General features: G+C 47.2%; 1 protein-coding gene across 7 annotated transcripts in view; it reads right to left on the minus strand.

The window, feature by feature from the left end:
- CUX1 (cut like homeobox 1) overlaps positions 1 to 24,105 on the minus strand; it is a 266,951-nt gene that overhangs the window by 7,454 nt on the left and 235,392 nt on the right. For 6 of the 7 annotated variants that reach the window (XM_050322109.1, XM_050322113.1, XM_050322108.1 and 3 more), the window contains one exon: positions 12,519 to 23,977. In XM_050322109.1, coding sequence (XP_050178066.1) covers positions 23,266 to 23,977 — 712 coding nt within the window. In that variant the 3' untranslated portion in view covers positions 12,519 to 23,265. Of the gene's footprint in view, positions 1 to 1,323; positions 1,441 to 2,047; positions 2,161 to 3,296; positions 3,364 to 3,754; positions 3,892 to 12,518; positions 23,978 to 24,105 lie in introns of those variants that run through there. The other variant, XM_050322112.1, reaches the window with a different exon arrangement.

Below are 24,105 nucleotides of genomic sequence, written 5' to 3' on the forward strand. Positions count from 1 at the left end.
TTCCTGCGTGCAGTGGGTTGTCCTGCCCAGCCACCCGTGGCTGGTTGTTACTCTGCTGTGTAAACCTTTAGCAAATGTGCCCTCACAGCCCGCAATCCGATCCCTCGGGTCACCGTGGTGAGAGCAGCTCCCGATTTAGGGGCGACGAATTCGCCACGGCCTGGCCTTATTGAATGATCTTTGAGGAGTATTTTTAACGTGTCACATGCCCGATTAGGGGGTGAATTATGCAATCCCCCGGCGCTGCTGCCGCGGAGGGTTCTGCTCTTTTAGCTCATGCCGATGGCACGCAGGGGTTGCCTTGTGGCGGTGGATAAACATGGGTATGATATTCCGCAGGAGAAACGGGAAAAAAAATGTCAGAGGGGGTGACCTGGCGTCATCACTGAGACATAAATAAAAGAACCAAATAAGGTCCTTCCCAGCTGTAGGAGTTTCCCATGCCCAAATGCTATTAAAGTATCTGTCAATAAAACAGGCTCGGTCCAGGCAGCAGGGGAAGGGAGCACAGAAGGGGGGTGGGATGGAAGGGAACTGGTGTCCCCCACCATTAGTGGGACTTTTGCAGTTACAAGGAAAGCCCGAGGTCAGGACAGCCTGGCTCTGACCAGGGAAGTGGTTGCAAGGGAAAGCTTCCAGGCAGCCTGACCTGCCTGCAAAACCCCCATGATTTCCAGGAATGAACCACCCAAGTGATATAGCATGAGCAGAGCAGGTTGCAGCTAAGTCTGTTTCCCCTCCCCAGCCTCCTCCTGGTGTTACTGAGGTGGTTTTGTACTTGTTTCTTCTCTTTTGGCACTATCTGTCTTCTGGCTGCCCAGAGAGCAGCTCTCTGCTGGCTACTAGAAGTTCAGGGTGGTGGGAAATGAGTACAGGTAGGACAGGATGATTTTCCAGGCTCTAACTGCAGGGATTTATTGCAGGAGGTCCCAGCTTAACTGCTGTCTGCATGGTCAGGCAGGACCATCTGTGACTGCCTGCTGGAGCATCACGTTGTCAGCAGTGAGCATGAAGGTGGGGTGTAGCAGCTCTTTTAGGGAGGAAATTCGAGCTTCTGGTTTAGAAGTTGTCAGACACCCTCCAGCACAGTTCAAAACTGCCTTCCCAGCAGAGAGGCTGGGTCTCTGCTCCTCTAGGCAGAGCACTGCACCCTTTCCCACCCTAATTAGCTCTCATTTTCCAACTCCGATGCAAGGTGAATGTGGGTACTGTGCAATTTCCCTGTTGCTCCTGCGGGGCCATGGTCTGAGCCTGGGGATTGTCCATGTGTGTGAACCCAGGTGGAGCATGGACAGACAGACAGACAGACAGACGGACACTCACCCGGCCAGGGTAGCTCTGCAGGAACTTGATCTTCTCGTAGAGCTTGATGTTGTCAGCTCTGAGGTTGTCCAGCTCGCTCTGGAGCGCGTGCACCGTGTGCTGCATCATCCGGTTCTCCTGCAGCAAGGAGGGGGAAATGGGATCTAGCTGGGTGGGAGGCAGGAGCTGGGGTTGATTTGGTGCATCCAGCCAGGGTTCAGGCCCTTCTCAGGAATTAAAATCCCCTGGCTTTGAGTTACAATTGCTCCCAAATCAAAACTGCCCCGGGTGTGGCAGAGTGGGGCTCCCAGTCCTGAACCATTAAGAACCACATCGTGCCCAAAGGAGGGCTGGGGCAGCCAAGGTGGCCTTGGGTGGCTTTGGGCTGGGACGTGGCCCCCGTGGGAGGTGCAAAGCCAACCTGATGGCTTTGAAAAGGTTGTTTTGAGCTGCACTTCAGTTTGGATTTTTACCCCAAACCGCATTCCCTCCGTGCTTTTTCCATGGCACCCCCAAATGCTGTGCCAGGTGGCCAAGCACACACGAGGCAACAACAGGGATTTGGATCTGCTCTCCAACTGGAGCAACACGGATGGGCTGGGGGAGGCTTTGGGCCTGCTCACAGCAGAATATACTTCCCTCTTGCTTGCAGTGGTTGATGCTAAATTCCCTGCAGGTCACTAAAGCAGCAGCCCCAAGGCTGCAGGTCCTGCAGCCCCCCCAGCCCCCTCCCCACCAGACATACCCCCTCCAGCTCCTGGTTCCTGGCCCGGAAGCGTTCCCTCTGGCTGGAGATGATGGAGAGGAGTGAGTCCACCTGCTCCTCAGGGAATGAGGTGCCAGGGGATGGAGGGTGACCTGTGGACAAGGTTTGGCATGAGAGATGACCTGGCAGATGCCCACCATCCACCCCAGGGCTTGCCCAAGATCCTCCCTGTGACACTGAGGGACTTTGGGGGCACCCAGATAAACTCCTGCACACAGTTATTGCAACATGGACTACTTTATGGTTTGGGTGTTTTTTTTTTTTTTTAAATTTTAAGGGACTTATCCTGGAAATGCACAGGAAAACCAACTGCACTATTTGGTGCAACCCATGGCTGCCTTTCCCTGACCACAACCCTCCCCATCCCTGCCAGACTCTCTCCTGTAGCTTCTGCAGCAGTTGCAGCTCTAAAAAAAGCCTGAGAGCCACAACCATCCCCTCCATCCACACTCTTCTCTCCCCTACCCTGACCCTGCAGCCATCACCAGCTTGCTGAGCCCAGGAACCCAATTTGTGGGTGCCCCACGTGGTTGCCCCCCACGATGGGGCTCTCTGGGTGCCTGGGGGGTCTGTGGCAAACCCTTCCTGCTTTTCCTTCCCGGCAGTGGGAGGCATCCAGGGCCAAGGAGAACCATGTCCCCAAGGCCATGACTCAAACTGGCTGCACAGAGCAGCTATTCATAGAGCAGGATGGGTGGCTGCAGGTTGTTTGGCTTGGTGGGACTGTTGCTGTGATATTGTTTATCGTGTGTTTTCAAAACCTTTTAAAACAAAATAAAAAAAAAAGCCAGAACAACCCCCCCCAAAACAAAAAAAAAAAAAGGAAAGGAAGTGTTGGGTTTTTCTTTTTCCAGAGGAGCTGGGAGTTGTTATTTGTTTTCAATTCCTTTTCTCCTGCAGACCTCAGCACAGGAGCTGATGTAAAGGAAACGTTTCACTCGCTGCCTCTGGAGGGGTTTGGTGTGGGAAGGGCAGGAGGCAGAGCACAGAGTGTTTGGTTCAGCCTGGGTTCCCCAGCTCAGCACGGAGCCAGGCCTGGCACGTGCCTTGGGAGCAGCTGGAGGATGCAAGAGCCATGCCCAGCATGGGAAACCCATCACTGGTCCCAGTGAAGGATGTGCTGAGCGGGTGATGCCTGTGCTGGCTCAGGAGCCCCCTCACCCTGCTGTCTCTGCAGAGGTGACCACCCACCCTGTCCCCCCAGCACAGCCCCAGCTTTGCCTCTCACCATAAAACAGCGCCGTGGCCTCCTTGATGGGCTCAGGGATCTTCTCCAGGCTGGGGCTGGCAGCGCCCTGGGCAGCACAAGCAGAAGGGATTAAGCATTTCCCACCCACCCAAAGGTGCCTGCACAAAGCAAACCCCTCCTGGGCACCGCTGCTGCCCCGACACCTGCACCCACAGGCACTCTGCGAGGATCAGGGCTGAGACAACGTGGAGGGGATGCTGTTCAACCTCAAATCCCAGCCTTTGCCTGGGAAGAAGGGCTGGATGGTTCCTGGATGCCATTGCCACCACCCCCTCCCACACCACCCCCCCCCACTGCAAGGGCATGATGCAAACCTCTGCTGGGAAAACAAAGAGAATGTAAACACCCCTCAGGTCTGCTGCTGACCCTCCACCAGTGGCAACCAACCCCTGGGGCCATTTGGAGCGGTCCCTGCCCGCTGCCAGGGCTGGGGTTACCTCTGCATCGGGGCGGTGCACGGCAGACAGGGCTTGGATGGTGCTGAGGTCGTGCTCCAGCTTGGCCACCAGCTCCTTTTGTCCAGCCAGCGTGGACACGGCCTCTGTCAGCTGGATCTGCAGCTCTGCACAGCGCACTGCAAAACACAGCCAGGGCTGTCACCCGGGGAGGGGGGGCCCGAACCCCTCAGTGTGCCAAGTGCACTCCAGAAAGCTGGGAAACCCCCACCTGGAGCACCAGAGCCAGCTCATGGGCAGCAATCCCGTTCTCTCTTCATTTCTGAGGGCACACCAGCAATCCCTGCTCAGCACCAGGGGTCCATCCCACCCTGGTGATGTCCCAGGGTGGGCTCAGTCCCTGGGCAGGACCAGCACCACGCCCCAGTGCCAGGGCAATGGGAGCAGGCAGCTGCCTGCACCTGCACAGCTGCTTCCAAGTGTCAGCAAGATACCTGTGGTGCCCCAGGGGTACCTGGCAGCATCCTGGCTGGGCAGAGTAGGGGGACCTGGACAGGGATAAGGCCCACAGATGGATTCCCAGGTCTGCTCTGGATGGGAAAGGCATGATGGAAAAGGCTCTGGGCAGCACATCCCTGGCTGTGAGAGCTGGGACAGGCACTCATGGGGTGGATGGTGACTGTGGGGGGGCTGGAGCAGGGTGGAGGCCATCTCCCAGGAGGGCTCAGGTGGGACCATTCCTGCCCTCAGGAGCTGTGTCAGGCTGTGCAGCCCCCAGCATCCCCGCTCAGCCAATTTTCTACAAAGGAACCCTCTTTCCAGTTGCCCCCCAGAGTAAAACCCACACCCTAAACCACAACAGGCACTGCTGGAATGCTCCAGGAACAAAACAAAAACCTCTCATTCCCCTCATATAATCCCAGCCCAGATGTGAAGCAACAGAGAGGTGTGCTGGGGCCAAAATGCAGCTACAGCGAGAGGCACAGGACCAGCACTGCAGGGCAAGCTCCGTGCTCCATTGGCAAATCCATCCCTAAACTGTCCTGCAGCAGAAGCAGACTTGTTTCACCCTTCTCCCTTGCTGCCAGCAATGTCTTGGCCTCTCCCTGGCTGAAAATCCTGCTCAGAAAAACCTGCTCAGCTCTGGGTTCAGAGCTGGTGCTCTGCATCACCAGCATCTCCACCGCAGGGACGCAGGATGCGTCCCTCTGTGCCTGGATTTCCAGGTGGGTGAAAGCTCAGGTTCCAGCTGTTCCAGTCCCTCCCTGATAATTCCTGTTGTAATTATTCCCCTGAATTCCAGACAGCTGGAAGGCAAGAAAAATCCTCATTTATCAACAGCCAGGGAGCAAGAAATGCAGAGGCTGCCTGGGGAGCAGCCGAGCTGGGGGGGCAGGGAGGGCAGGCTGTTGCACCCCTAGGGCTTCCACCCTCTCTGAAGCCTTCAGATGAGGGTGGGTGCAACATGGGTGCAGCTCAAATCCAGCTCTCCCAGTCCTTCCAGGCTGGCAGCCAATCTGCACACCCCAAAACTGGCTGTGGAGGGGGGGTCCTTGCTTGGGGTGGGATGCCCTGGCCGGAGGATTGGACTGAGAGCAGCAGCGATGGAGGCTTGAACAAAGTGATGCCCAAAGCCAACGCTGCTTTCCCAGGAAGCAGGGGCTTTGCTGGTGCAAATTCCACCCTTTTAATGTGTGGACATGGCACCTGAGGGCAGTAATGGGGTGATGTTTGGGTTCGATGATCTTAAAAGTCCTTTTCAATCTAAACAATTCCATTATATGAAACACAATTTCTAATGTTCATATCACAGAATCACAGAGTGGATTGCGTTGGAAGGGACCTTAAAAACCATCTCATTGCCAACACCTCTCCCACTGGCAGGGACACCTTCCACCAGCCCAGCTTGCCCAAGCCCTGTCCAACCTGGCCTTGGACACTTCCAGGGATGGGGCAGCCACAACTTCTCTGGGCAACCTGTGCCAAGGCCCCAACACCCTCACAGGGAAGAATTTCTTCCCAGTATCCAACCCAAAACTAGATTGGATAAACTTCTTTCAGCTTAAAGCAATTCCTCCTTGTCCTATCCATGTTATTCCAAAGGATCAAGGCTCCCTGCAGGGAAGTGGAGGTGATACATGCTTTGAACACAACCCATGGATTTTTTTCTCCCCTCTTCATATTTACAGTTTATAGCCCCCAATAAAAGGCTCAGGATCGAGCAGAAGTGGTTGTGTTAAAGGCACATCCCACTGGAGGTCAGTGTTTCTCCAGGAACTGGGAATCTCTGCCTGCTCCAGAACATGGGTGGCCTAATGCAAAATATTTGCATTAACAAGATTTGGAAAGAAGAAAACCTCTTCCCTATGGTTAATTATTCAATTGGCTGTCTTTTTAAATTGCATTAAAGTGTAATTGAGGAGCTATTACTGACCAAATATGGGCTGTGGGGCCCAATTCTGCACAAGGCAGGGCTGAGCATTGTGCCAGGCTGCACCACGCTGGGAGCAGAGTGGAGGCTGCCTGGAGCAGGATGTGTTCCCTGGCCTCCCACCCTGCCCCAAAATCCTCTGCAGAGCTCAGCTTTGGCATCCTGCAGAAGGAGACCCGAGCCCTGGATCCCATCTCCTGGATCTGTCTCTTGCTTAAAAATCACATAACTTTTGGCTTTTGACTTACATGGACTGAGTTTTTCAGTTTGCTTAAGACAAAAAGGGGTGACCAAAGAAACACATCTCCCAGTTCTAAAGGAATCTGCATCCTTCCTTCCCTCAGGTTTCACTCAGCCTTGGCCAGTCTTTCTACAAACCATCCACAAAAAGAGAAAAGACTGGACCCATGTCTAACACTGAAAGCAACCAAATGCACAGTTTCTCTCTCATCTCTCTGTCAGTGTCACTCTTCACAGCGGGGCTTTGGTGGTGTTTTTTTTAATCATAACTTTCTTTTTTTCAAAGGGGCCGTGACCACCCACGAGTTCCTCACTTCTCTGCCAGCGACTCTTCACCCCCAGCAGCGGGTGGACAGCTCTCCCAGGAAGGCAGGTCAGCTCTGCCATTGAGATCCAGCAAAAGGAAGTCTGCCTTTGTCTTCCCTGAGCTGCTGTGCTGGAAAACCTTTGCTCTGACCCCTCAGATGTGCAAATACCTCAAACGCTGCGCAAGACGGAGAGGTACTGCAGAAGATAATGGGACAAAGAAGGTGAAGCCCTGGGGAACTGAGTTTTAAAGAATGGTAACTTTAGCCTCAAACTCTGTCTTTCGAGGTAGTGGAGAAACTGGGCCTGACATTGCCATCGTCTCACAAAGAAAAGTGATGAAGTGCAGCGACTGGGCAGGACACGCTGGCAGAAGCCACCTACCTTGGCTGGTGCCACACTCCAGGGCCCCCCTTGGCAGGCACAGGAAGGTCCAGTTTATCCTTGTCTGATACACAGGAAATGAGAAGCTGAGACTGGACTATTCCCACCCCTGGAAGTGCTCAAGGCCAGTCTGGATGTGGCTTTGAGCAACCTGGTCCAGTGGAAGGTGTCCCTGCCCATGGACTTGGTGACCTTTAAAGGTCTCTTCCAACCCAAACCATTTGATGATTCAGTGATATCTTGCCCCAGACTGAATGAGTGGTCAGGAAGAGCCTCTGCTCAAAGGATGTGACCTAAAGAAGATGCCTGTTCTGGGAAGTCTAAATGTACCTCCAAGCCACTGCTGGAGGAGCACAGCCATGGATGACACTGCCATGGGATGTGTGTTCCTGGAAATAACACAAAGGATCTGTGTGTGGACAGGCCACGTGGTGAGAATGAAGGTGCCTCACACAGAGTGAAAACAAAAACAGTCCCAAACTGAGAATAAAAGATTCAGATGAACCTCACACTTCTTTCGTCGTGAGCAGCCCCGTCGGGCTCGTGCCGCTCCAAAGCTGCAGGTTAAATCCCTGTGGTGAATACTGAGGAGAACAACCCCAGAGCCCCAGTCTCCATGGGCACGTTGGAGGGGAACTGGGAGCCTGGCAGTGCCTGTGAGACCACGAGCCCAGCGCTGCCACGGAGCAGCAGCAACTCTGACTCCCGTAACAAGCCCCAGCAACTGGGCTCCCTTGGCAAATCATCCAAAATAAACAGCATCTGTTTTCACAGATGGAGAAAATTAAGACACACTAGCAACTTAGTTTGAAGTTATAAGGCCAGACATAAATAAATGAGAGGCAATCTTTCCATAAGATGGTGGCTTGATTACTGAGGATACAGACAGATGAATAAATCACCTTGGGGTGAGATAGGCTGTAACTTGCTGCACATCCATGAGACTGAAGTAACTGCTCGTGTATATCCTCTGAGCCTGAAGGAAATGAGAGGTAAGTGGTATTGCTGAAGGGATCAGGGTAGGAGCACACATGGGCAGTTATGGCAAATTAGCTGATGCTCTGCAAGTTCACACCCTGATTTGCCTTGTGGGAACTTTTTAATCTCCCTCTGTTACTGTCTGGCCTCCTCAAATTTACATAAACTGTAAAAAAAATAAGAAAACAAGCCGAGGAGTGATGTGGCACGCTGGGAGCTTTCTTTGAAAAGTCAACTGAAGTGCACTGAAACCCACTACTTCAAAGGATTGAAGTGTATTTTACTGACTGGAAGGAAGATGATGGTAAGATAACGAAACCTTGGAGTACCTTGGCGCGAGGACTCAAAGCTGGAGACTCACTCAACACAAACATGGGTGTCTGAGAGTGCCAGAAGCAGAAGCCACAAGAAGCAGCAGGAAGCAGAGCCTACCACGGGCCCTTTGATTTTTCCACCTTGTTCACCTTCCCCCACGTTGGGCCACTCCAGTTAATGGCTGGGCTGCTGTGCAGAGTGACTTGGAAGTGGAAATCACGGTTCTTCCCCATGCAGAAATAAGGGCCAAGACTTCCAAGCCTTACCTCCGGCTCTACCTGATGCCAGAGATCCCAAGGTTTATATACAAACAGGCACAGTTTCAGGCTCTTGAAACACAAGGCATTTACCTTTTAAGGAAGTCTGAAGAAGACTGTTACTGCCCAAAGTCCTGCTCCCCTTCCAGGACAATCAAAGGGAGATGACTTGACCCTGTGCTTTGGAGCTGAAGGGGTGAGGGGGACACAGTCAACACTGCAGAGTCAATCCTGGGTGCACAGGATGATTTTCTCTGCCCTCTTTTTGGTCTATGAAGATGCCAAGGCAGAAAGATCTGAGCCAGAATGCTCCCCTAAACAGGAAGGTTGTCCAAGGCCTTTCAGTGTTGTACAGCCTGATGGTTCCAGTTCTGTCTTGACCTTTTCATGCTGAGGGACAGCATTTCTGCACGGCCCAGGGTGTGTGGGAGTCACTCAATCTGTCTTTATGCAGAGCCTTTTCCCTGGGGCCACCACTGAACTGTCAGCAGGCTGAGAAACAGGACAAGGAGGTGGGGAATGATTGAACATTTCTTTTCTGCAAGGCATCAGGGCCCTGTCTCCTGGGATCTGAGGTGCAAATCTCGTCAGAGTAAAGGCCAAAGAGCGGGTTGTGGTGCAAAAGCCCAGCTGGGCCATCTGCTGAGGTGCCTCTCACCTCACAGAAGGGCTTTTGAGACATTTTAAAGCAACTTCTCTAGAAATCACCAGGTCAGTCAGCTCTAAGGGCACCTGAGTAGCCAAAATGCCTGGAATCTGGGAATCATCTCAGCCTACAATGTTGCCTGTGGGTATCCATTGGGCTGTCCTGGTTTACTGGTACCTGCCATGAGATCATTCTGTGATCAGATCTCCTGCAAGGTTTCTGAAAGGGCGAAAAAAGCAAGGAGATGATGAAAAGAAAGGTGTGATGACATCTCTAAAAGCCATCTGCAAGTTCTAGCACAATCTACCTGGTCTTTAGGCACAGATACCAGCCCTGGAAAAGCTCCAGGAGTGAAGCAATGAGGGTTCCCTACAGATACAGAGGTTGTAAGCAAAGACATCAAGACCTTCAATGATGTCCTTCAGGGATGGTGCAGAAGATGTGCAGTCCCAGACAGGAAGGGCTGGGACTGGCACCAGTCAAGAACAACCCTGCTGTTTTACTTTAACCTGCTGTCAAAAAGACAGGGAGAAATGGGGACAGTAGAAAGCAGATCATATCCAACACCCTGAGAACAACATCTGAGACTTCATTTGCCCAAGTGACAAAGGGCTGGGAGGTTGCACAGGGAAAAATCCTCTTGCCCCAGCTGCCATGCTCATCCCAACACCAGCATCCTTCTCTGATCCCTGCAGCTCTTTCTGTCAGTGCCCTCAGGGTCAGCTTGGAAGGTGGCCTTGGGGAAGAGCAGAAGCAGCCACTGAACTGCAGCGAGGTGGGACCAGGGGTGATGGCTTTCAACTAAAAGAAATTAGTTGAAAAAAGAAATACAATTTAGATGAGATCTAAGGAAGAAGGTTTTTTTTATGATGAGGGTGGTGAGGCCCTGGCACAGGCTGCCCAGAGGAGCTGTGGCTGCCCCATCCCTGGAAGTGTCCAAGGCCAGGTTGGACAGGGCTTGGAGAAACCTGGTCTGGTGGAAGGTGTCCCTGCCATGGCAGGGGGTTGGATTTCATGACCTTTAAAAGTCCCTTCCAATCCAAACCACTCCCTGGCTCTATGGGTGCCTGCCCCACTCACCACCCAGCTCTCTGGGTTTCTCTGCCAGCTGCTGGCAGAGGAGGTGCAGGTGAGATTTCTTCTCCCTCCCCTCCTTTTCTCCCTTTCTTTTCACATTTACAGGGCCTGCTGGGAATGCAAGGTTTGAAGGATTTCTCCTTCCCTTTCCTCCTGGCCCAGCCACTCCAAAATAAACAGCCCCCAGCAAAGAAACACAGCACTGCTTAATAAATTCACCCTGTAAGGATCGAGATTTCATAGAAGAAGGGATTATTTCCAAGGGTTCTAAGATAATTACATGGGTAACTAGGAAGAGTTCAAGAAAACAGTTTGAATTTTCTTATCAGTTTCCCATAGCTTGGAGCAAAAAGAAAATAAAATGCTCTACTGTAATCAAATCATGTTTTCTGAAGCCCTCTGTTGGCAAGAACACAATTTCTTCACCACTTCCATTAAAACAGAAATACTCGGGAGAAAATGACAGCAATTTCCAACTGGAAAGAAGTGGGGCCCAAAAGCACCGTGTCAGCCACTCACAATTCCTTACCTGGTGGGAACAGGATGCCATGTGGAAAAATATCCCCCTTCCCACTGAAAGACAGAACTGCCTCTCGCTGATGGCGGGGCAGGAGCGGGACCTCGGCCAGTACCTGTGGCACTGAGGTGCCAACTTCCTCCTGCACCCAAGGATCCAACAAACAAGGGATTTTCCCATTGATCCAGCAAATCCCTGTAATGCTTCCTACTCAAATCTCACCCATCCAAGCCCAGCAGCAGCTCTGTCCCAGCAGGAACAGTGGTGGCACACAGGTACGTCCCAGTGCTGACCACTGAGGGTCTGGGGGAACACACAGCCTAAATTTCTTCCAAAGAGGAGATTTTCAACATCCCTTTTGAAGGGCTGCCCCAATGAAACCTATCACAGAGATCCAACTATCTCCATGGAAAACTGTATCTTGCTCCTGACCTCTCACATGCACCCTGGGGGTTTGGGTTGCCTTCCTACTCTCCCAAAAAAATACATTTTTGGAGAGTAAGGCTTGAGAGAACAGCCAGGTTTTATCCCAGATGCTAAACTCTGAGCAGTGACCCTTGTCCAGCTTCTCCCCAAACTAGGTCTGTGCTTTCACAAGTGTAACACATCCTTTGCTCATGACCCTGGGTGTGATTTGAGGAGTTCCATGCAGGTACCACCTAAAGAAAAGTGCAGGTTACAAGTACAAAAATTAACCAAGCTCAGTCACGGCTTTAAAAGTGTAGCTGTTTAGCACCAAGTTTAAAAAAAAAAAACCAAACCAGGGTCAAATTATACATGATAATGCCATTTATAGCAATGAACAGTTTGACCAGTTGTTAAAAAGAAGGGGGGGGAAAAGGTGTTAAACCCAGAACCTTCCCATGATGTGGAACAACCTTGTCACAGGCATTTCAAAATCTTTCAATTCACAAAAAAGCCCAGACATGAGCACGCCAGGTAAAACAGAGCACACAGGTAAGGACACACACACACACACACACATGCTCTACCTCACACCCAGAGTATCCAAGCCAGCAGTTTATTCCACTAGTTTTAAAAATATAATCCCACTGATGGATTACAACATCTGTTCCTTACCAAACTTCAAACTCCTGACTCTGTAAATATTGAGAATATTTATAGGAACAACATCTAAGGCACTAGAGGAGGAATTTATTTTCCTATAAAGGATCTGTAAAAATAAACAGGGAGAGCCAAATATCTGGGAAAATTCCTCTGCATTTTCATTTTTGAATCTAAAGCATTTCTGACCTCAGATGATTGAATTTAATTTTTAAAAATCAGCTGATACATTGTTACAGTGCTCAAAACAACCTCTCTTTGTAGTCTCAAACCCAAAATACATATTTCTGTGTAGGAAGCTGGGTGCCCACCTCCCACTGACTCCAGCAGGAATTGTCACACTTGGATTTCACTGAACAAAGGATACAGTTTGGACATCTAACACTTCAATATTTAAGGTACTGAGAACACACACACACTCCTTGTAGGAACTGATACACAAAAAGTAAATTTTCCTCCCCTGGCCAAACACAAATCCCATCAAGCCAGCCCCCTTGAGCCCTGTGCACATCACCAAACCAGAACCACAATGTAAATGTTTGCTGCTTGGACTCAGGTCTCACCTCGACAAAAGACAAGCCCACGCGGAATTGTGTTTGTATAAAAGATATTTACTTCAATTATCACACCTAGGGTGCTAGTGAATAATAATAATAATACATCGTGTGAGTTTCATACAGTGATATTGCTTCTCCATATCATATAGGGACCGTTGTACAGTGCTGAGAACAAACATTATATGGCTAAACCAAACAAAGACAGAAACAATGCCGTCTGCTGACGAGGGAGCGCTGCCCTGCACTGCCAGCCAGATAAACTCTTAACTTTTTTTTATGTTTAAACAAATACCAAGAAATAAAATGTTACAAAAGATGAGTCACAGCAACACAATGTGGGCTTCTCAAAGCTACTTGTACAAAAAAAAAAAAAAAAAAAAAAAAAAAACCCTTTTTTTTTTTTTTTTGTAGGGTTTTTTTTTTTTTGGTCAATTGGGTCTTTGTGAGGATCTTTTTTTTTTTCCTTTTTTTTTTTTTTTTAAATCTGTGATTGTGAATATAACAAACAAGCTCTAAAAACATCTAAGACTTAGTGCGTTACAGAAAAAAATATAAAATACTGCTAAAAATGTAAGACACCACAATACACTGGGGTAAAAACTGAGCTTATTATTAAAAAAAAAAAAAAAAAAGTTCTCAGGAAAAAGTACACCACTTTCTGTTCGAGTTCATCTTGTGCTGTGTTAGTAGTCGGGGCATTTCCAAGGTCTGCCCATTCTCATGGCAAGTAGTTATTGCACAAATGCAAAAGAGTTAATTTTTTTAATTAAAAAAAAATAAATGAAGAGGGACATGAGGGAAACAAATAAAAAAAAAAAAAGAAGAAGGAAAAAAAAAGAACATTCCCCCCTCCCCAGCCTCCACCTGCTTTGGGATCGATGTCCAAATTCCTACGTGTGACATTCTCGCAGCGTTCCAGCAAGGAACGGGAGAAAATGCTTTTCACCACAGAAATGCATAGAGTATTCCGAGAGGAACAACCTTCTGTTTGGCAGAGCTTATCCAACACTTACACCAGGCCTTATTTAATCTTATTTTCTTTTTCCTTTGGGCTACGCCAGAAGGAAAAGAACCTGACGTGGGAAACCCATCGGATGGTTTTTTAGTGGGAAATTCATCGGATGATTTGTTGTTGTTTTTTTTTTGTTTTTTTTTAGTGGGACACCCTCGAAAGGCAAAGTGCAAATTGGCTTCCCAATCCACAGAAGTGGTGAGTGACGTGCCCTGCAGCTGGCTCAGCACCTTCCAGCTTTGCCCATGCCAGGTGGTACCGTGGGACCGGGTCGGTTCTGGGCCCGGAGCCCTGGGACCGTCCCCCCCTGCAGACACGCTCCCCCTACCCCAAACTGGGGGTTGCAGTCTGGCTTCTGCAGCTTTTCTCTCGCTCACCAGTGTTACCTCGCCAGGGAAAGCCTGTCTGAACCTGTCTTGATGCTGCAAGAAAACTGAACCCCTTCCTCTGTGACCCAGATCAACGCACAGCGTGGGTCTCCAGAGCCCACGCCAGGAGAAGCTGCTGCTCCACAAGGTGAACTGGGATTTTTCTCCCTTTTTGTTTTTTTTGTTTTTGTTTTTTTTTTCCTTGACTAACTTTGAACAAGAAGGAAATCAGCTCTGAATTCAGAAAGCCAAACAAATGCCAACAAAGATGAACATCACAGGAAACCAGTCTCTCATTTTAAATGAACAATCGCAATGTGCTCTGACCAGGGGCTCTGCATCTTCAGCAAATTCTCAGTAGAGGCTCTAGGAGGCTCAGGGTATTTTCTCTCTCTGTATACTTTAAGTCTTTTCTCTCACAACTGAGGCTTCTTGTTCTCAGTCCTAAATTATTTTAAAAGCTATTTAAATAATATTATTTATTAGGCATTTAGATAAAATACGTTTTTTTTTCCTTAAAGAAAAAAAATGATTGCTCTAGAAAACACAACAGGGGCACAGTGATATGGACACTACAAGCCAACACCACCTGCTCCATCTCTAGGATATCCCAAGCTTTCTCCAACATCCATTTAGGGGATAACAACCTGGTCTAGTGGGAGGTGTCCCTGCCCATGGCAGGGGGTTGGAATGAGATGATTTTTAAGGTCCCTTCCAACCCAAACCAATGATATGTATACTCCTGTTGTGTTTATATCAAACAAAACCAAACAAATCTCAACAAAAAACCCCAACCGACCGTTAAAATTAATCTCATAAATAGGAAATATTAGATTGTTTTCCTAATTACAAACCACCTCTATGTATTTCACCTTATGATGCTTTAGAGAGAGCAAGCCTGGAAAAGGACACCCAAGGGCTGGGAAGGGCTGAGGGTGCTGGGGGGTGAAAGCCTCTTCTGGGCAGAACCAAATTCAGACTGAAATGACTCTGCAGTGCCTCACCAACCGGAGCCAACACGGCTGTGGGTGTGGAAATGGGGACAGCAGGTGTGAATGGTGGCCCCAAGGACATGGGGCTGTGATGGCTGGTGCCCACGAGTGTTTCTTGGATGCTGACAGACCTGCGAGCACAGGGGGTGAGACTGAGCCTAACGAGATCAACACTGCTGGGTGATGGTTGATTCCCACCCCGAGACCCACTGGAGATATGGATTATTTTTTTTTTGTTTTTAACCCCCAGGAACCTGAATTCTCCTAAACCAGAGCTCGTGCCTGGCTGTGTTGGCAGCAGGACACGACCCTCCAGACACACAGAACCAGAGTTTCTATTGCACTAAGACTCAAGCACAGCGTGGGAAGTGCTCGTGAGCAAAGGGGCGATGTGTGACTCCACCAGTGTCTGCTCCCCTCCGGGGGAAAAGCGGCTGGGAATGCTGCAATCCAGATCACTGTGCTTTAGATTATTCTCCATGAAGAGATTAGGAAATAAGGCACATAGCTTTCCAAGTAGAGAGAGCTTGTTAAAATAGGAAATTTCAGATAAGTAGCAAAACCCTAAAAACTTAACGGGAGATGTGGCAGCGTACAGGATTTTGATGATATGCCTTCTGAGTGAAAATAAAATAGTTTCGAGCTTAACTCAAATCTTTCCCCCCAGAAAAAAGAAATGATCCATGATCTCCATCTCCAGATGGAGCAAGTGAGAAGGAAATGGAAGCCCTGATCAAGGAAAATGAAAAGTATGATACAGATGTGACCTTGCTTATTCCCCACACGGCTCCTTTCTGAACCAAATGCTCAAGTACTCCCTGTATCACCTGCACCAGCATCCAGAGGTAACCAGGTACTTTGGAAACACTTTTAAAGCTAGTAATAACTTACCCACACATAAATAACACACCAAAATAGCACAAAGGGTCCAACATAAGCTACAAAAGCCAGAGAAGTCTGATTGAAAGACTGATTGTAGAAAGTATTTTTTTCTAGTTACTTGGGGACAAGATTGTACTTCAGAGCAAGTCAAGTGCCAGGTTTTATTTATTCTCCTGAAAGCACAGACACTCGCGTTCCGACAGGAGCTGCCTAACAGAGGTTTTTTATCTCATTCCTAAGAATACTTGAATTTTCAGCTTAGGGACAGCAAACCTGAACTGCCTGAATTCGATACTTGGTTTTAATTTACTTCATCAGATGGTTTTGAGATTGTTTTAAATATGTCTTGACTGTCCACCTTCCTGCTGGACACAGATATAGGAGAGTACACTGGAAGTGTGCAAATATCTGGCATATTAACTTCCTGCAGGAGCCAAACCTACAGAGTAATTATCACAGGATATTGCAGGCAATGTCTGACTCTTGCACATCTCAGACCCTTGGGATCATTTTTATGTATTCTGAACATGATCTTCCCTGTCCTCATTAGCTAAACCTGTGTATCTCCAACAGCCCAGTCTCTCCCATGACTAATCCCCTCTTTGCAACAGGGAACGGATCTGACAAGTGGGAAATGGCATCTCCACCCATTAAAATACACGTTGGTTTTAAGCCCTCGCTCACCTGCCTCCCAAATGATTTCACAAATTTGGCTGTAGCAACTCCACTGCACCATTACGACCAAGCACACAAATACTAAATACACAGAGGGGCTTTTCCATACTGGGATGATGTACAAAGACACGTTTAACAACTCCTAAAAATGCATATTAATTACCCGCATAGACAGAGGAGAATGCAACCCATGCCATTATTCTTGCTATCAACAGAGAGGCTCTGCTGTCATGACACTGCCAGAATTACACAGTAATGATGCAAAAAGCAGGTAATGGCACCACAACAGCAGGAAATTCCTGGCATGACTGTCCATTTCCAAGGATCTTTGGATGAAGATTGTACCACGAAGCACAAATATCTCTAATATTCAAACAGAAAGTCCAAGATGGGACATCACACAGGGGCATCTACTTTTGCTGGATTGTTTCCTGCACTATTTCATTGTGGTTGAGGATTCAGCTGCTCTCTGAATTCAGCTGGTTCAAAAGCTGAAGAAAAGGAAATTATATGATGAAACCAACAGTTTTAATAATCAGAAACCTACAGAACTGTGGCTAAAATCTCCTCGCATCACTGTGAGTAAAGCCAGCTCGAAAAATGGCAGAACTGTCCTTTATAGAAGAGCTGGACAAGGAAAAATACAATAATCTTATTAATTTTTTTAAAGGAGGCATTTCCTTTTAACGCACTTTAGTGCCAGAACATGTTTGTTAGTGGCAGTGAAAACCAAGCCCAGGGAATCCCATTAATTTTTTATTTTCATTCATAAAGTAGTTGTAGAAACACAGACTTCAAAGACAGGCAAGGACTTTGGGATAGACACGGAATTACCAGGTCTTGGGAAAAGCAGGCCCTGGATTGTAGCAGAGGGTGCTGGTGAGGGGTTCACTAATAAAGTTCAATGAATGACTTTCTTCAACTGGAAAATGACCTTATAACTTCTGTTAAATATGCCACAGTACTGCTTGGCTCGGGGAATCATCCCTGAGGACAGAGATGGCACCACTCACATATCTGGTTTTAAGGCTTTTTGAGAACTTAAGTGCACAGGCCTAACGCTAATCTTCTCCAAAAGGATAAATTTCACGTTCAGAGCATAAAACCATTTTCTCCTTGCATATTAAGAGGGTAGGGTATAGCCCATGACCTGGTCATGTAGGACAAATCAGTCCCTAGGCATGGCATAAAGGGCTTTTCTTTCTATAAAGTTCATTATTAACTATATTTTATATATGGCATAGTCAATATATCCCATAAAAGAGATGGGGAGGGAAGAACAAATTGCTGAAATTATATTTCTATGTTTTAGAGCTCAGTGGAGGAGACAGGGACTGCTACACTCCTTTTCAAACTGAGAAGGCTGAGCCAGAAAAGAAACTCAGATCTCGTGCTTCCCATGCCAGTGATGCTCCCTGCAATTTAAAACCAGGTTTTAAACTGCTGGTGGGGGGGAAGAGTATTTTCTTTGTATAGAATTTTTAAATTCTCCATTTTTTAAAAAGTAAGTTGATTGTATATGCAAAACAAAGGAAGAAAATGTTGATGTTCACACAGTGGGGCAGCAGGAAGTGACAGGGGAAAGCAGCAGGACAACACAGGAGTCAACTCAATCCTGCTTTGCTGATGTTTTATCCATGGGAACTAAATTTAGGGATAGGAGGCTATAACCAGCTGGTCACATCAGGGCCAAAAATGCCACACACTCATGGGAAAGCCTTAATTTGGTTTTAGAAAATGTTAAATCCAGCCCCTAGGATTTAGCTGGGTTAGGATTTCTAACCTGCCCTGTTTTTGCCAGGAGCATTTTTATTCATGTAAGCTTTAAGAATACCTGAAATTATTAACTTTAAGATGAAAAATGAGAGACTTCTGATGGCAGCTGTGCTAGTGGGGACTGCAACTACTGTGAGCATTTTCCATGATTTCATCACATTATTTTGTCACATTTCCCTCAATCCTATTTCATGTGAATTTATCAGCTTTGTAGTTTGAATTACCACCAGAACAATGCACTTTCTTAACTTACTATTTCCCCTGATAAAGGACTAAAAAATAGCAAGTTTTAAGTAATTGGATCAGAGTGTATTGCATAGAAATTCTGTTGTGTTCATGACCCCCTGCTCTACACCATTCCCATATCAACAGGTTACATAAAAATAATGCAAAGATCTTTTAGCTAATGAGAAAGGCACATGCTTTTTTTTCTGTTCAGCTGTAATACAGATCTTTCCTATTACAGCAAGGAGTTTATTACTAAAGGACTCACTAATTCATGACATGGGCAGAGTGCACTGACACAGGTCCCTTTAAAGGGCAGCTCTTTCTATAGGCATTTTACAGATGAGCAAATAAAATGGTCCAATTTTATGGCATCAACAGAAGCTGTAATTAAATGCATTTCTGCCAATAAACATGTGCAATCCTGTTCTCTGAATTCTGTATCCTCAAAAATGGCAGTGTATTGACAATTCTGCTACATGACCCCTCTGCCAAGGGATACTCTTTGCTGGCTTTTAGCAAACAAAGCACTACACTTTTTTCCTTCCCTCACCATCCAGAGAGAAAACCTGACAATTTTAACTGCAATATAAACGTATTTCTGTTAAAACAGCCCTGGCCCTTCCTGCACAGCATTAGTAAGAGCATGGAACTGGAAACAGAGAGAGAAAATAAAATGCTTTTAAGAACCCCAGGAAAAAACCAGAGTCTGGCATGATGGATTTTCTGAAAACTGCCTGTGCTTTTATCCATCAGGAAAAGAAACGTCGGCAGCGAGGGCTCTGCCCCTCGTCACACATTCCCTTCCCCTGGAATCAGAGACCCAAGGGGTGACAGCCACTGTGCTAGTCTTTGGCATTTCTTCTCCTCCAACTTTTTACCCTTTTGAACAAGTAAAAGAAATTATTCCAATGCACATTTTCCTCTGAGTGTGAGTTCTAAGTGCTGCACTCGATCCCAACTACGGCTCACACCCTGTGGTGGAAGTTCAGTCTCTAAACTGGGGGGTGGGGGGGGTGCTTGGCCAGTTTGGAAAGCCAGTAGGTAACTCATGTCCAACCCGAGAATCTCAGCAGTAGTTCAAGCTAATCCATTCTACTTTCCAACAGGAAAGCAGCTGTGACCTTGGCTAAACGCCGGGAAAAACCGGGAGCGTCACTTAAACTCCACGAGCTCGATCCAAGGGTGCTCGTCTGCCCCTGCCCTTAAGCGAGGGGGTCACCAAGGAACCCAAAGGGACTCCAGGCAGGAAGGCCCAGGTCACCCCAGCAGCATCTCAGCAGGCTAATCCACATTCAACGCAGATCATTACATATGAAACAGCAAAAGGAGCTAAGCCACTAATAAAGTGCCAAAAATATAGGAAATACTGACAGCATTTTATTTGATTAATTTCTTAATAGATCCCAATGACAACCCTTGGCAGGATGGAGTGACTTCTGACTTCTGAATGCTGTCTTTATCCAGCAAAATTACATGACTCAAATGTAATAATGGAGCTTAGAATTAACAGTTAGTGTTATGAAAGAAAGATTTCCTCTAGGGCAAGCTACAGATATGCTTTTTAAAAATCATTACAGCATTAAAAAGTGGGCAGACGCTAAAGAATCCTAAATGACTGGTGGAAACCTGAAAAGCAAACCAAAAATAAACAGGGAAAAAAGAAAAAAAAAAAGAAAAAGATATGTTTCAAGGCACTTACGTATTGCTTATTAAGAAGAGAGATTGACCTTAAGTGCTGCATTTGCGTGCGACCTGTGAATACAGTTTCTGTTGTCGTACAGTGCAGCCAGAGCTCTCAGTAAGCATCATGGAATGCAATCAGATAGACACAGGCACAAGAACAGTTTGGGGAATATTAATTAAAAAAAAAAAAATCAAAAAAAATATCATCAAACAGAAAAAGAACCCCCTCACTACGGAGAAAGCTGAGAGTAACCACTTGACTGCATCCAGCACCTGGATCTCAAATCAGCAGACAAGGACAGTAGGAACAGACTGGCAAGTGTATTGCCTAGAATTAATTAAAAAAACCCAACCTGAACCAAACAACAACAAAGAAAAAAAAAAATAAAAATAACAAAGAACATAAGAAATTGTCTGCGTCTCCCAGCCAGAAGGTTTGGTTCTTGGCTGAAGACGCAGCTCGTTGTGACTTGTCTCAAGGTATGTGTATTTTACCAGGACGTGCATTTCTCGATGGAGCTGTGCTTTGGAAGTCAAACCAGGACACTGGACAGGTACAGAGAGGTAACCCTTTGCTTCACCCCGTTCTCCCCTCGCTGGCTGTTCCCAGGGACTGACGGCCCTCCCGGTGGGAAGGCGGGACCGCTCCCAGCACGTGCTGTCACACACCGGTGTCTGTCACTACCAATCGTCTCCTCAGCTCATCACAGAAAGGGGCAGCTGCTCTCTCCGCTCCTCAGTTTTAGTTTTGCATCACAAGTCCCCAGTTACCCAAGGAGGAATCCTGAAACAGCTAGCAGTGAAAATCGGAAATAAATCCCTGCCTTTCAGCCTCCTAGAGCCTTCTTTCCTTAATCATGGAAAAGGATGGATTTTAGTGTACTGATCCTTAATTTGTGAAAACTTGCGCTAAGTGCTGCTGTCGCTTGTTAAGAGACTGTAAATGAAATACGTAAGTTCTAAAACATCATGCAAGAAATGTGGTTTCACATCTTACAGTCAAAAATCCTACTAATGAATTAATACAAGCACACTGAGGTGTAATATTGGGAACATACCTTTAAAGTCGGAACTCCTCTCCCCATCCCTCCCTCCCCCAAAATCAGAAAAGTAATATTAATTAAACTTAAGAAGTAATGAATGCACCATTAAAGTGTCATCAAAAAGATGCTGACCTAAGACAAAAGTTCAATGATACACAATACGGTCAAAAAAGTCTTCAATCAATAATATACAGTATGACAACTACATCTTGTAAATTATACCCAATACTGCCGGCAGTCTATCCCTCTAAAGAATATTTGCCCCCTTTCATCCCTTCCTAACAATCAGATAATAAAATACAGCACCTATAAATAAGCAAAAAAAAAAATTATATATATATATATTTATATATATATATATATTCCGAAATCATCTATTGTTAGTTTTAAAGATATGGCAATAAAGGAGTCTAAATTAGCAAACTTGTAGAAGCCATAACTGATAAAACAGCTTATTGAAAAAAGGTGGCAGTAATGCACTCTATGTGTGCACAAGTACGTAAGAAAATACACAGACGTATAAAATTGCACGCACACACCCACGCACACACATCCTTCCACGCACCTCTATGCTCACGCATATACATATAGACAACAGGAGGAGTTAGAGACAAGTTAGAATTTGATTTGTACTTTGATCAGCCCTAACCTGTGCATAAAATAATGGGACTTAAAAAAAAAAAAGAAAAAAAAAAAAAAGGCTGTATTTCTGCAGGACAGAACGGGCTCCACTGGGACTCGAGAGCACAAAGGTTTTGGTTTGGAGTTTGGGCTGCTTCCATCCTGGTAAGAGCCCGTCTGGTCATTGCCATGTACTCTTTATCCACCCAAAAAAAAAGAAAAAAAAAAAAGCTTCCCACAACTAAAACGTATTTAAAATCAGTGCTTGCGGTGGGAAGAGAGTCAGTAAATGGCCACCAACAGCAGGAAAAGGGCCGGATCTGCGGCAGCTCCAGTCCCTCTTAGTGGTGTGTGACAGCAATCGGACACGTGAACTGCTTTTCCATCGATTCCAGGCAAGCTGAATATTCGGGATACGGGCTACGCCCCCGAAGTAGCGGCTGAAATGTTACTGGCCAACGTTTTTGGAGCGATCTGTCTTTGCTGAGAGGAAATCCTGTACACTACGAACCAAGTGAAATGATCAAGTACATGCTGTTTCTAAGTTGTCTCCTAAACCTCCTAGATATGAGGTCTGATCAGCGTGCTCTGTGGTTAGAGGTTAAAAAGCAGATTATAAAATACCTAGATTCAGATTTTTTTTTTTTTGTCCTGATTTGGCCTAAAATGGAGTGTATTAAACAAATTCTGGGCTGCAAAAGACCAGAATCAGTTAAAGCTATGAAACAATGTGCACTACGTGTCAATATTCTATTTCACTTACAAGAAAACACTAAGTCAGCTACCACAAATTAAGATATTTTCCTGATGTGACTTTTTTTTTTGTTTTGTTAAAAAATATGTGGAGTAAATGTGTTTTTTTTTTTTTAATTCAAAGTTTCAAACAACAAGATTCTTTTCTTTTCTTGAAAATATGTAGGAATCCAAACTAGTGTGTTTAGAGTCGGTTGACTGTGCAATCTCTTAGTGGCAACTGAACAGCTACAAAAAACTTTCTTTTTTTTTCTTTTTTTTGAAAAATCTCCCCTTTTTTCCTGGTTTAAGAAGATAATAAGTGTATTATCGCTCTGTAGCCATTAGATGGCAGATAAAAAGCCCCCTTTTAATATGTGGGTTTGATTTTTTTTTTTAGTTTTAGGTTTTTTTTTTAAAGTTTTTTTTTTTTTCTTTTCTTTTTCCGTTTTTCATTTTTTTAAAGCCCCACACCAAAGAGGAGGGCACAAGGCAAAGCTGTATGAGTTATTCCAGAAACTGTGGAAATCACTTAGGGCAATAATAAAAACACTTCAGGGTACAAAAAAGCTCGACTACACATTTTCAGTTTTCTTCCTCGAAAACACAAACATAAATTGGGCTTAACGCTCCTTTTTGATTTCTATATGCACCTTGGCCTATGGCGTTTTTGCCCTGTGGCCCGCAGGGCGGTTAAGTGCGAACACAATAAAACCAGTAGAGGTCCAGTTTGACTTCCCAGCTCTCCCGAGTTGGGCCAGTTTAATCTCAAAACTCCCACTCGACGGCCTCTTCCCGACTCGCGGCCTTCTCCAAGCGGTGGATGATGTTGTTCAAGTTGGCCGCTTTCTTTTTCCTCAAGGAGCTGTCTCGCGTGTTCCTGGAGCTCGCCGCCTCCGAGAAGCCGAACAAGCTCTGGAGAGAGTTGGCTTTCTGCGAGCCTGCGGCCGGCGTCGAGCTCGTACTTGGCACACTGGAGGTTTTCTCCGAACTTTCTTTTGACTTGTAGGAGCTCTCCCCCGTAAGGACTGAGGTGGAGGCAGCTGAGGTAGAGGCATCCCCTTCCGTGGCAGAGTTTGGCAGTGTCTCCAGAGCTTCTCCCGGGCGCTGCGGTGCCGGCGGGGAGCTCTGGCGCGGTGCTCTGAGCCGGCCCTCGTCGTCGGTGTCCTCCAGGCTCTCGGCCTGGAACGGCTCCGCTTTCTCCGAAGACCTGGCGCCTCGCAGTGCCTCTTCCCCCGCCTCGAAAGCCGGCTCGGCGGGCCCTCCCTGAGACTTTGCGGTTGCATTGCTGTACTCATCCGCCTCCGGGCCACTCGGCTTCCCCTCGGGAGGGCCTTCCGCGTCCACGCCGTCGCAGCTGTCCCCCTCGGAGCTGTGAGCCGCCCTGCTGCTCCTGGCCGAAGGAGAGTCGCTCGACCCAGCCTGGCTCTGGCTCCCGGCTTGGATCTCCTCGATGAACAGCTCCCGGCGGATGCGAGACCTGCGGGACAGGGGAGAGGGATGTGAGTCTGCCGGGCCACTCACCTACACCAGAGACACGGCCCGGAACGCCCTTTCGTGGAATTCACGGAATCGTTAAGGCTTGGAGAAGACTTCCAAGATCACTGA

Source organism: Myiozetetes cayanensis, unplaced genomic scaffold, assembly GCF_022539395.1.
Source record: "Myiozetetes cayanensis isolate MyiCay16 unplaced genomic scaffold, myiCay2020 scf27, whole genome shotgun sequence".
NCBI lineage: Eukaryota > Metazoa > Chordata > Aves > Passeriformes > Tyrannidae > Myiozetetes > Myiozetetes cayanensis.